Raw genomic sequence first — 13,816 nt, 5'->3', positions numbered from 1 at the left:
GTATATTTGCAATTTGTATACTTGTATATTGTCTTATAGTTTTTATACTTTGTTTTTTTTCTGTAAGCACGAAGTACCGCAGCAATTTCCTAATGCTGTGAACCTGTTCACCCATATGGCAATAAAAACCTTCTGATTCTGATTCTGATTCTGATTAATACGAGAAAAGTATTTCTAATCCGATCACTCAATCGATGGAGTAATCGATAGTTGCAACCCCATTTGGCTGTACTGCTTTCACTATACTGTATGAATCAAGGGTGTAACTTTGGGTCCAACATTGGGGGGGTTAAGCTCTCCGCCTATTTATTTATTAAATCATTATGAGATTTGCAAATCATTGCATTCTGTTTTTATTTACATTTACACAGCATCCCTAATTTTTTATTTTTATTTTTTTCAATTGTGGTAGTACTTTTTAATAGAAATATTTTAAACTGTGGGACTTTTTCTGTATTTCTATAAGGTAAAATTAAAAAAAAAAAAAGTCCAATCTTTATTAGTACTGACACTTGCTTGATGTTCATCAAAATCCATAGTTGGGTTTGATTCACTGAAAACACTTTGAGTGTGTCAGCACCAGTGGTGGACAGTAACGAAGTACAAATACTTCGTTACTGTACTTAAGTAGATTATTCAGGTATCTGTATTTTACTTGAGTATTTATTTTTCTGACAACTTTTTACTTTTACTCACTACATTTGTACACAAGTATCTGTACTTTCTACTTCTTACATTTACAAAACAAGCTCGTTCCTTTATTTTTAATGCGTCTGAGAAACGTTTGCATTTCCGGTCAGTGCGGGAGCCGGCTTTTGATTGTGAGTGTCTTTTTCTTGGAAATCAGAACAACAGGGTTGGAGGGAGGGAACAGACACCCCACACGGTAGAGGGAGAGGATCCTGCAACGCTCGCTCGGAGACCGGAAAGAGCCAGAGGAAGTTGCGCTTTACATAGAGGCTGCACGCCGGAACGGTGAGGACAATAAATGACAGAAAACCTAAAGGACAAAAAAAGTGTGTGCAGTTTGTCACACGGTGTGTCTGCTAGCTAAAAGAACAGCTGCTGTATTTTAAGGGACAGCAAAGAATGAGCGATAACTTCACTCAGATGGAGAAAGATGTAAGAAAGAGGAAGAAACGTCCTCCAAGGAGCTACTTTTACTTTCTTACTTTGAGTAGATTTCAGAGCCTGTACTTTTTTACTTTTACTTGAGTACAGCAGTTGAAGCAGTACTTCAACTTTTACTAGAGTAGTTTTTAACACAAGTACTTGTACTTCTACTTAAGTACAGAATGTCAGTACTTTGGCCACCACTGGTCAGCACTGCTATTTATAACTCAAATAGACTGTGTGTGTGTGTTACTGTTACAAACTCTTTTAACTCTTAGGGAATTAAGGAAATAATAATGTGCACTCTTTGCTGAATATGTGTCAGCAATACTTGTATTTAAGAAAAGTCTAATTTTTTACTGCAAATTTTTATCACAATGTAACAAAGTTATATTAAAGTCTTGCACATTGTAGCCTTGTCTTTGATATGTGATATCATCAGTGATTCAAAATAAAGAATATCACCAAGATTGTGTTGATTTTTTTTATGCTTTTGATATTTCATCTGCATTTTTTGTGGCACAACAAAATGCACAATGACCCTTCTGTCTAACTAAAGAAGCAGCTGACAGAGCCTGTAATTAACCTTCATTTTTTTTACCCTCTGGACCAGACAGCTTGGAGACATTAAGCTGGCTGTAGTGTCATGTTCTACAGACATCAAGTCCTCTTCTTCTCTTTATATAGTCCCATACAACAGTTCACTGAAGAGATGCTAACAGTCACAGCCACTAGTGGAAGACACTGTATTTTTGAATAATATAATTAAAATGAATGGTATGGGTGGATTAAAACAAGCTTGAAGTGGAGATAATGATTTGATCTGTTCAAAGGAGCAAAATGTTTTGGCCAGCAGAGATACTCTCACTGTGGAGGATAGAATAAGTCCAGCAAGGGAGTGACTGCTGTGTGCTAAAAAAAAAAAAGCCAACCTGAAGAGCAGCTAAAAGGATTTAAAGATATTTAAATGCCCATGAACTGACTAATTAACAGGAGCAGTCCTGAATGTTAACTGAAATACATTTATAGGCTGCTGCTGATTAATCCATGAGGTCTAGCACTGAAGAGGGAAGCCCAGTTCCCAAAACTGTTTAAACAAATAAAACACGGCCTACACCCTGATCTCAGAAACTATAAGCACATTAGTACTTATAAATAAAGTTCACATAAAAGCACAGTATGGATGTGTGAATGAGACTCGTTGTAGAAATAATTTAACTGTGAATCCTGCAGCTTGTCCAGGTACTTCAGCCATTGATTGCGGTGCCCTTCACTAGAATGAATGCACAGCTGCTTCACCATTAGCATTTACTCTTCTCCTTTTTGGACTCGCAGCAGACTGGATACTACGATTGCCAGGCTGCGCCATCTTGTGGTGCAAAGTGGTATTATATAAAAGTACTTTTTTTGGATGTTGTGTCATGGTATTGATGTTTGCCGCCTGTTGACAACACAAGTCATTTTTGGAAGGTTTTAATTTACAATAAGTAGCTTAAACACTGTTTGAGTTTCATAGCAGTATTCAAAGTTGCTTTACACGTCATAGAAAAAACGAAAATATTTTTATCCCGGGAAAATAACACAAAAATCCACCGTCCCTACTACCCCACCGGCACCACCTTCCTCATGTGGGAGTGAGGTGCGAGAGAGAGAGAGCCCGCAAGCTGTTGACAGATTTTTTTTTTTCTAATGACATTCAATGGCTCTCAGTCCCTGCCCCAATATGGCTTTTCTGAAAGAACCTACTGAGTTACCAGGGAAATATTCAGTGTACACTGCATCTTTGCGTTTGACTTTTAGACCAGGAAGGTTTACCAAAGTCCGCCAGCCTGACAGGGAGTGCTCCTGAGAGACAGAACTCAGGGGGAAAATGTCCCACGTCATCAGTCTCCAGTCAGGAAGTGTTGAAACCGCTGGTTAAGGCGAAGGTACTGTTGTGCTTTCTTTTTGCACGCCAGGACAGCACACTGTTACATCTGCCAGGTAGGTGTGAGTGCACTGGAAACTCTTCCAAACTATACCTTCTCCCCTTTTAATCTTTCTGCCACTATAAAGGCGAGCCAGTTAGACATTAGCATTGATAGTTAACAGTTTACTTTAGCCTGTTTGGCACTGCTACATTTTCAGTCTCACGCTAACACCAGGTATTTTACATCAAATGGTATATCTTAATGATTATATATGAATACTGATCTATGAGAGAAAGAGAGGTGTACCCTGTCAGCTTTGCATGTGCTGTATGTTTTTGACATTGGTTGGTTAAAAAACAAAAACAAAAAAAACTTAGATTCTAATAGCATGCAAATTACATAAGAATTACAGCCAGTCATAACATTTGGTAATAGAAAGCCATTTTCCGTCTGTGCTAATGATAGTTTCTTCATTGTCACCCAGATCCAGCATCCACTTCAGCTCTGAAGCCAGCTGAAATCCCACAATGCCCCTGTTTCGGACTTCAGGTAAACGGGGTGGGGCAAAGGCTCCACCTGGGAGGAAGAGGCTGGGGGATATGGAGTGGACTGGAGGCTGCTGGAAGACAGATGAAGATGGCCCGGTCCTTTCGTTAAGAAAGCTGTCTCTGCTAAGTCTCGCAGACAACATGAAGGAAGTCTGGGCGAAAGACTATGCCAATAACTACCTGGATCAGTATTCATTCAGATACATCATGGGGCCTTTTAACTTATTGAGTGAGTCAGTGAGGGTTTAATTAACAGATAACAACAGGAAAACAGAAAAAAAAAAAAAAAAGCAGCAGCACAAACATAACTAAATCACATTAAGTGATTACCTGCTGTCTTACTGTTATCTCTGTGCCTGCTTCTTTTTTCTACTTTTTAACTGTCTGCAGCGGGCGAGCTGGTTGAGGAGCTGGTGTGGCTGCTGTGCAACAGAAAGCAGTTGTCCCGGGCGGCCCTCCACCTCCTGTTGGTCCCCCAGCTCCGAGGTCTATCTCTGGAAAGTTGCCCTGCTTTGGTCACTCCAGTAATCTGTACGCATATTGCTGCACGTTGCCAGGTTAGAGTGAAACCACCACTCCCATGCCTGTGTTATCTTGTACTGCAGGTAGAGTTTATGGCGAATAGAGTCAGCAATAGTGAAATAAGTCTTCTCAGTTTGAGAGATTAGCTCAGGTGTGGTTTGTTAGGATAGTAAGAGAAATAATCAGAAGTATCAGGAACATTTTCCTCCAGGCATAGATATAGAGAATGCAAAATATGAAGTTTTTAGACTTTTACTTCCTAGCATTAAACATCTGTCATATATGCTACAATTTTTATGAGTTTTCTAGAAATAAACAGCTCCTAAAACTAAATCTAAGACCCTGTTCACACTTGATTTTAAATTGTTTTTTGGGTAATCAGATCGTCATCAAGACATATTGTGATCTGATCACTCGAACCACTTATGAAGTTGGTCAAATTTGGCCACATATCTTCTGCAGAGTGAATCATATTGTGCCCTGATATGTCTCCAAAGGAGATGTTACAGGAAAATACAGTGGCTTGCAAAAGTATTCATACCCCTTGAACTTTTCCATATTTTGTCACATTACAATCACAAACATAAATATATTTCAGTGGAATTTAATGTGAAAGACCAGCACAAAGTGGTATACAATTGTGAAGTGGAAAGAAAATTATACATGTTTCAAAACATTTTTTACAAATAAAAAACTGAAAAGTGCAGTGTGCAAAAATATTCAGCCCCCCTGAGTCAATACTTTGTGGAACCAGCTTTTGCTGCAATTACAGCTGCAAGTCTTTTAGGGTATGTCTCCACCAGCTTTGCACATCTAGTGACTGAAATTTTTGCCCATTCTTCTTTGCAAAACAGCTCAAGCTCAGTCAGATTAGATGGAGAGCGTTTGTGAACAACAGTTTTCAGATCTTGCCACAAATTCTCGATTGGGTTTAGGTCTGGACTTTGATTGGGCCGTTCTAACACATGAATATGTTTGGTTTTAAACCATTCCACTGTAGCCCTGGCTTTATATTTAGGGTCGTTGTCCTGCTGGAAGGTGAACCTCCGTCCCAGTCTCAAGTCTTTTGCAGACTCCAACAGGTTTTCTTCCAAGATTGCCCTGTATTTGGCTCCATCCATCTTCCCATCAACTCTGACCAACTTCCCTGTCCCTGCTGAAGAGAAGCAGCCCCAGAGTATGATGCTGCCACCACCATATTTGACAGTGGGGATGGTGTGTTCAGAGCGATGTGCAGTGTTAATTCTCTGCCACATATAGCGTTTTGCATTTTGGACAAAAAGTTCAATTTTGGTCTCATCTGACCAAAGCACCATGTTCCACATGTTTGCTGTGTCCCCAACATGGCTTCTGGCAAACTGCAAACAGGACTTTTTATGGTTTTCTTTTAACAATGGCTTTCTTCTTGCCACTCTTCCATAAAGACCACATTTGTGCAGTGCACGACTAATAGTTATCCTGTGGACAGATTCCCCCACCTGAGCTGTGGATCTCTGCATTTCGTCCAGAGTCACCGTGGGCCTCTTGGCTGCATCTCTGATCAGCTCTCCTTGTTGGGCCTGTAAGTTTAGGTGGACGGCCTTGTCTTGGTAGGTTTACAGTTGTGCCATACTCTTTCCATTTCCAGACAATGGATTGAACAGTGCTCCATGAGATGTTCAAAGCTTGGGAAATCTTTTTATAGCCTAAGCCTGCTTTAAACGTCTCCACAACCTTATTCCTGACCTGTCTGGTGTGTTCTTTGGACTTCATGATGCTGTTTACGCCCCAATATTCTCTTAACCAACCTCTGAGGCTGTCACAGAGCGGCTGTGTTTGTACTGATTTAGATTACACACAGGTGGACTCTTTTTAGTCATTAGCAGTCATCAGGCAACTTCTGAACGCAATTGGTTGCACTCAGAGAAAAGGGGGCTGAAGACTTTTGCACACTGCACTTTTCAGTTTTTTATTTATAAAAAATGTTTTGAATCATGTATAATTTTTGTTCCACTTCACAATTGTATACCACTTTGTGTTGGTCTTTCACATTAAATTCCACAGAAATATATTTATGTTTGTGGTTGTAATGTGACAAAATATGGAAAAGTTCAAGGGGTACGAATACTTTTGCAAGCGACTATATATATCATTAGTGCAGGACCAGGTGGTCCTTTTTGTCTTGTCCTGCTTCCTTATGTAAGTCACTAATGAGTTTGTCCTGACAATCTGTCAGTGCAGTCAGTAATATAATCTTAAGTGTTGAGCTGGAGAGTCATGATAGACGCAGCTGTAAACTGCAGTGTGTCTGGGCTGGCCATCTGTGATCCAATCCTCCAAGACTCATTTTAAACCAAGTGTTAACAGAGTGCTAGATAATTGGGTGCTACTCTGAGTTTGTAATGAAAACCCACTGTAATAATAACATTAGAAAGCTGAAAAGTTGTATTAAAGGCTGTTGCATTTCCTCTGATATTTTCTGTCTGGTGAGCCTTAACTTTCCCTGTTTTTGTCTCAGGATCTGTGGAGCTTGAACTTGTCTGGAGCCCAGCAGCTACCTTCAAAAGTCCTTTCTGAAACCCTCCACAGTCTACCTGCTTTACGCTCCCTCTCCCTGGCTGGCATGCCTTGTGACAGACGTGTAATCAGAACAATTGCTCAGCGTTGCCGTTTGTTGCGGCATTTAGACGTATCCCGCTGTCATTTGCTTTCTCCAGGTGCACTACTTCCTCTTGGAGGTGGGGCTTTCTGCTCATCCTCTGGGAGTCCAGAGCAATCTTGGTGTTCTGTTTCCAATTCTTGCTCTGATCAGTCCTCCTGCTTTCCTGTAACCCTAACTCCTCTTCCCCTCAGAAGTCTACTAGCTCTGGATATTGGGTTTGGGGTACAAGAGGGAGACCCTGTGGCTGCTGCAGCCTACCTTCTACTCTCTCTCCCCTCCCTAGAAAGAGTGGCCATGGAGGGCATTGAAAAGGCCTGCCGTCTCATCGAGCAGAGAGAGTTCAGCCTGGCAGATGAGTTTACAAATAGGGAAGGAGTTGCCACGCTGAAGGAGGTTTGGCAGGAGATAAGGGACAAGCAGGACAGGGATAATTTGAGGATGAGGATAGAAAAAACGACAGTGGATAGAGAATATGAGGATGAAGAGGAGGAGGGGATATTCTTGGAGGAGTATAAGAGCGAGAGTGAGGAAGATGCAAGTAGAGATGAAGTGTCTTCTTGCTCTCACAGCCAGTCAGTGGGAAGAAAGAGACATTTGTCACAGTCAGACTTTGCCCTGAAACTGAGGGATGTCAAGGGCTTAACTTGTGACTCTCTGGATAGTTTAGGCCGTTTATGTCCAGGCATTTGCTGCATGGCTGTGAATGTTGATCCCAGTGAAGACACTAGAGGAAGAAGCAAGGTATCTCGGTTAGCTGTGGACCTTGAGGCCTGGTCAGGGCAGCTGCAGAGGCTCTCAGTCCAATTTCCAGGCAACCTGGCCGATCTCCTTCCTACTCTGTTAGTTGCAGGGTCCTCTCTGGTTTCTCTCACGCTTGAAGGGGTAAAAACCAACTCCTACACCAGACTCTCACCTGTCATCAGGGCCTGTCCCAGACTCAGAGACTTGCTTATTTCTGCTGAGCCTCCTCCCTCATTCCTACAAATGGAACACGAAGAGGATCAGCAGGACAATGGAGATCTTCCATGTCTGCCTAACCTCTGCTCTCTCACACTCAGGTAAGGTTGCTACTGAGGTACTATTATAGTATACTAAGAAGTATTGCCCTTTGCTAAAGACGCCACACTGCTGACATTATTAGTCACTAATCTATTTGTTTGTTCTTGTAGTAGTATAATGATGTTTCATATACAACTAACATTTAATTATGTCATTAGAGGAAAATTAAAAAGGTTTATTTTTGATGTCAAGCCCAAGAGGCCTTATAGTACAGATAATGTTGGCCTTTACAGTGAAAGATGGGTTTGAAATTCTTCTTAAGTTTTTCTTTTTTTTTTACCTTCACAAAGAGCAACTCAATGTCCATTCATCCATTTTCTTCCACTTATCTAGGGTCAGGTTGCGGAGGCAGCAGCCTTAACAGAGAAATCCAGACCTCTCTCTCCCCAGCCACCCCCTCCAGCCAAGAGATATAATTTTTCTAGGGTGTCTTGGGTCTGCCCTGGGCCTCCTCCCAGTAGGACAGGCCTAGATGACTCTTGGGTGAGGTGCTCCTGGTATGTCCTCCCAGGATCTCCTGATCCAAGAGTCATCCAGGAGGCATCCTAGGCCCCGTTTAGACGACACCATTTCTCATGTAAACGGGAGGCCAAAACGCATCAAAATGACGCTGTTTCCACTGGAAATGTTGTGTAAACAGGACCCTAGTCTAATGCCCAAATCACCTCAACTGTCTCTTTTCGATGTAGAGGAGTAGTGGCTCTACTCTACTCTAGCCCCTCCTGAATGACTGCACTCTTCACCTTCTCTCTAAGGGAGAGGCTGGCCACTGTTCGTAAGAAGCTCATTTCCACTGCTTGTGTCTCATTCTTTTGGTCACTACCCAAAGCTTGTGACCATAGGGATGTAGCTCGACCGCCATGGTGGAAGCCCTCTGCCACTTGGCTACGCTTAGAAATTCTGTCTATAAAAATTATGAACAGAATAAGTGACAAATGGGAAAGTCTAACACCCACAGGAAACAAGTCCGATTTATTGCCAGCAATGCAGACCAAGCTCTTGCTGTGGGTGTAAAGGGACTGAATGGCTCGTAACAACAGGCCAGACACACCATACTCCTGCAGGAGGTCTTTGAAGTATTACTTCCACCGCTCGACTATATCTTCAGTTGAAGTCAGTAGCGCCCCACTCGCACTATACAGCATGTGAGTAGAGCACCACTTTCTCCTCCTGAGTCACTTGATAGTTTGCCAGAATCGCAGTCTGAAAGTCTTTTTCCATGGTGGCACTGAACTCCTCCAATGCCCGAGTTTTTGCTTTAGCCACCACCTGAGCCGCACACTGCTTGTACCGCTTGCAGCTCTGTGCAGCAGCCTAAATAAGGGAGGTGTGGAACATGGTCCATTCTGACTCAATGTCCTCAGCACCCCTCAGGATGCTGTTGAAGTTCTGCTGGAGATGGGAGTTGAAGATCTCACGGATGTGGGCCTCTGCCAGGCGTTCCCGGCACACCGTCACTATACGTTTAGGTGCGCCAGGTCTGTCTAGCATCCTCTCCCATTACCTGATCCAACCAGGCGGTGATGAGATGACAGCTCAGCTCCTCTCTTCACCCGAGTGTCCAGAACATACAGCCGTAGATCTGATGATACAGGTATCCTGGTGCCATCTGCACTTATGAACATCCTTATGTTCAAACATGGTGTTCGTTGTGGACAGACTGTGGTTTGCACACAAGTCCAATAACAGGACACCACTCAGGTTCAGATCAGGCAGGCTGTTCCTCCAAATTACACCTCTCAAGGTCTCAGTGTCATTGCCCACGTGAGCATTGAAGTCTCCCAGTAGGACGACAGAGTCACTGGATGGAGCACCTTCGAGCACCCCACCCAGAGACTCCACGAAGGCTTGGTACTCTGGACTGCCATTCAGCACATAAGCATAAACAGCAGTCAAGACCCATGCCCTGGCCTGAAGGTGCAGGGAAGCAACCTTCTTGTGCCCTGGTGAAAATTCCAACGTATAGGGAGCAAGCCCCTCGTAACTGGATGCAAATAAAGTTTTGTGTGAAGTGTTTCATTGATGAATTAGTTTGATATAAAAAGCATGTTGAGTACTTGTAGGTGCTTGGACTTAACATGAAACAAAGATTCATCCTCATTATTATATTAAATAATTTAAGCATGCTTTAGTTGAATCTCCCAGGATACATCTTATGCCACGGAATGACAAAATTTCTATCAAATAATTTATAGTTAACTCTTAGTTAGCTCTTTTGAGGATACTTAAAAAATAATTTGTTGTCTTGAAAGAGGTCAACAACATGACATTTTGATAATTAGATCATACCTAATCTTCCTTGGCAGTGTCCAAAGAATATTCTTCATCTGTTTGTCTCTCCCTAAAGTTTCTCCTACGAGCACAGCCAAATAAAGCCTGCCATGTTCTGGACCTCCCTAATGAGGGTGCTCAGGTGCCTCCTGACCAGTTCTCCGTTACTGGAGAAGCTGTCACTGGTCTCCCTGCCATGCCCCCTGGACTACACTTTACAGAACGTGCTACGCGCAGAAAACTTTGACCTGGGCGCTTCTGCAGAATCCACGGGCTCACCTCTCTTGCCACTTGAAAGGTTACAGCACATTGACCTGCAGCGGACAGATGTGAAGATGACTACGGTGAAAAGTTTATTACAGCGGAGCAAGAGACTCAAGTATGTGGATGTGAGTTCTTGCTGGCAGATCAGTTACTCCGAGTGGCTGGCCTGCAAAACCTCCAGTAATGTTCAGGTTGTCTGGGCATAGTGAAGAGATTACCAGCTGCTTTAAATACAGCAAATAAAAATACTGTGCACTTTTTAGAGTGAATTTCTACTACAGCTCTGTGAGTTTTGGCAGGGTGGGAATTTTAACAAAGACAGAGATGAATTAATTTTATCTTTTAGATTGTTTTTGCACTCACAGAACACAGCAACACTTTAATATTTGTCTTATATAAAAAGATGTTGGTGTTATTCCAGTAACTTGGATACATTTCAAAAACATACTGTAGAATCTGTACCATGTTATAAATTCTTTTATCATGCCTTTCAAACCTTATTAGTCAAAATAGAACTTGTGTGAATTTTCAGTGGGCAATGGGCTTATGTTACATTCACGTGAGAAACTGTATTGTTTGTCTTTTAAGGTAATTTAGTAATCTGCACTAAAGAAAGCCAAAAATGTCAACTTTCTCACCTGTCATTGCCCCTCTGTTCAGCACTAAATAAATAAATAGTGATATATAGTATTACCAAAGGAAATTACAAGGTGTAAGTGTAATAATTCATGTAGGAAAAATGCATTAAATTGTTTGCACATACACAAAAGTATGTTATAAAACTGAGTTATTAAACCCTGCAGTAATTACAGTGTGAGAAAAAGAAATCATTGTGAACAGATAATTACAATCATATTACAGGACTCAATGATCATCTGGGATGTAGCTTAACAAGTAGCCTGAATGTAATTGCATCACAAAAGAAAAATAATTCAAGGCCAATAAAAATCAGCTGTCCACCAGCTGTAGGAAATGGAGTCTGAAAAATGCATTGCATAAGAGAGCTAAATGTACTTAATGGAAACAGAAACACCAAGGGAGTACTGAAAAAACAGTCTGTCCAGTTAATTTGATTCAGAGCACTTCTTCTCATCTTTCAGCTGCTCCCTTTAGTGGTCACCACAGTGGATCATCTGTCTCCATCTCACCCTAGCTCTAGGTTCCTCCACTGTCACACCAACTTTCTACATGTCCTCCTTCTCTACATCCATGAACCTCTTCTGAGGTCTTCCTCTGTTCCTCCTGCCTGGCAGCTTGATATTCTTTGTGAGAGATCCACTCTCCCTCCTCTGCCCAAGTACAAACCATCACAGCCTTGACTCTCTGTCTTTGTCTCCAAACTGTTTGACCTGGGCTGTCCCTCTGACACACTCATTTCACATCCTGTCCATCCTGGTCACTCCACACAAAAATCTTCTGTACTGTCTTCTTCACCTCTCTTGTGCACTGTCTGGTGCTTTGGATGATTGATCCCAGGTATTTCAATTCAATTTTATTTATAGAAAATCACAACAGTCACCTCAAGGTGCGTTATATTGTAAGTTAAAAACTCTACAATAATTACAGAGAAAACCCAACAGTCAAAACAACCACCTTTGAGTAAACACTTGGTGACATTGGGAAGGGAAAAACCTCTCTTTTAACAGGAAGAAACCTCCAGCAGAACCAGACTCAGGGAGGGGCAGCCATCTGCTGCAACCGGTTGGGGCTGAGGGGAGAGAGACAGGACAAAAGACACAATGTGGAAAACAGCCAGAGATTAGCAATAAGCAATAATTAAATGCAGAGTGGTGTATACACAAAGTAAAAAGAGGTAAATGAAAGGTGAATGGAATAGAACAAAAAATAGGACTTTATGCAGATGATGTCATAGTCTATCTCGAACAACCAAGTAGATCTCTACCTGTATTGATGTCACAACTAGGAAAGTTTAGACACGTATCAAGATATAAAATAAATATAAACAAGACACAAATACTAACATTGAACTACAATCCACCAAAAGAAATACTAGAGCGATTTAACTTTAATTGGAAATTAAAGAAAATTGACTATCTAGGCATCCAGATAACAAAAAGATTATCTAGGCTGTATGAAGCAAACTATGACAAGTTGAATTAAGAATTACTAAAAGACATTGAAAGGTGGACCATTTTATGGCTAGATCTCAGCTCAAAAATTGAAATAATCAAAATGAATGTTCTTCCAAGGCTTTTGTATCTGTTCCAATCCCTACCAGTAGAGGTCCCCCAATCCCAATTCAATAGCTGGAATAAAATAATAAGGTTTATTTGGAAGGGCAAAAAGCCTAGAATAAGACTGGAGACTCTTCATCTACCAAAAGAGGAAGGAGGAATGGGACTCCCAAACTAGGGTTTAATCCCGGGATCCGGGATTCCCGGGAAATGCGATCAGAACAATTTCCCGTTTCCCGGGAAACATTAGACGGGAAACCGGGAAAAAAGTCGCGCGCGTCGATTTGACTTTCAGAAAGAAAAGAAAGCTTCAGAATGTTAAATTTAAAGGAAATATTGAGAGAAGGGTTCGTTTAATGCGAAAAGCATTACTCTTCATTTCAGGCACGTTCAGCCTCCGTTTAAGGCTTCAGCCTTCATCTCAAGCGTTTTAATAGAGGTATTACACAGTTGTACTTTTTTCCTCTTTAATTTGTTGAAATCGTAGGCAATGTGTTTACCCTAAGGTATTTTGTATTATATAATTTCATATTATTATATATTGTTATATTGCATTATATAGCCTATAAAATATGCCTGCCCTGAACAATAAAGAAATATCTGTTTAACTTCGAGTGTTTCTTTTCCTCGTTTGCAGCCGCTTACTAACAATCATGAATTAGGATACGGGCCTAATGGGTGAAGAAATGATCATGAAATAGATACTTTAACATATTTCGCTTTTAAAATGGAGTTGAGTAAAATGTATATTTTTTAGGCTATAATGATTGGCCAGTTTTTCAAAAGACGATTCACAGCGAACCTACTTTAACCCTCAGACACGGTGTTATAAATTTGCTGTTGCCAGAATGGCAATGACCAAGTCGTAGTGCATTACTCAAGGCCCTGTGTTATGCCATATTATAGTGTAGTACGGTAGTTAACTTTTCAATGACTATTACAGCGTTCCACTGGTGGAGATATAGCGCAACAGATGTCGCCACGACAGCGTGGCTGAGCCTTTATCAATGCTGTGGAGATGAACCGTATTGTTTTGCACCAGCAGTTGTAAAATAGCTTGGTATAATTCCATGTACAATGGAGGAATATTCGAATTATATTTGTTAAGGGAGTGTTGAGGAACGATACAACACCGCATAGCTCGAGCACTCGAATGTCGAGATGTAGGTTTTATTGCGTTAATCAAGCCGACGTTACCCCCTACTGGGCATAACAGGACATAGCTGGAAAGCTACCTCTACAATATCAGAATAGGTTAAGGCCGACACAGGCTACAGAAGGCCTAATTAAAAT

The 13,816-nt window shown here is 41.5% G+C and overlaps 1 protein-coding gene across 1 annotated transcript; it reads left to right on the top strand.

The window, feature by feature from the left end:
• Nucleotides 1-2,985: 2,985 nt before the first annotated feature.
• On the top strand, nt 2,986-12,677 carry LOC115785404 (uncharacterized). Its single transcript, XM_030736980.1, has 5 exons — nt 2,986-3,096; nt 3,508-3,800; nt 3,962-4,128; nt 6,591-7,792; nt 10,141-12,677. The coding sequence occupies exons 2-5, from the start codon at nt 3,551-3,553 to the stop codon at nt 10,532-10,534; spliced, it is 2,013 nt and encodes a 670-aa protein (XP_030592840.1). The 5' UTR covers nt 2,986-3,096; nt 3,508-3,550; the 3' UTR covers nt 10,535-12,677.
• Nucleotides 12,678-13,816: the final 1,139 nt, after the last annotated feature.

This window comes from Archocentrus centrarchus, chromosome 9 (assembly GCF_007364275.1).
Source record: "Archocentrus centrarchus isolate MPI-CPG fArcCen1 chromosome 9, fArcCen1, whole genome shotgun sequence".
Classification (NCBI taxonomy): Eukaryota; Metazoa; Chordata; class Actinopteri; order Cichliformes; family Cichlidae; genus Archocentrus; species Archocentrus centrarchus.
The sequence above is the reverse complement of the archived record's forward strand: the minus strand, read 5'-3'. Positions and strand labels throughout refer to the sequence as shown.

Excerpts from the sequence above, each read along its gene's own strand:
- LOC115785404 (XM_030736980.1), top strand. The coding sequence starts at position 3,551 with ATGCCCCTGTTTCGGACTTCAGGTAAACGGGGTGGGGCAAAGGCTCCA. Across the intron at positions 3,801-3,961 it reads GGGGCCTTTTAACTTATTGA|CGGGCGAGCTGGTTGAGGAG; the intron begins GTGAGTCAGTGA and ends AACTGTCTGCAG. Across the intron at positions 4,129-6,590 it reads ATATTGCTGCACGTTGCCAG|GATCTGTGGAGCTTGAACTT; the intron begins GTTAGAGTGAAA and ends TTTTTGTCTCAG.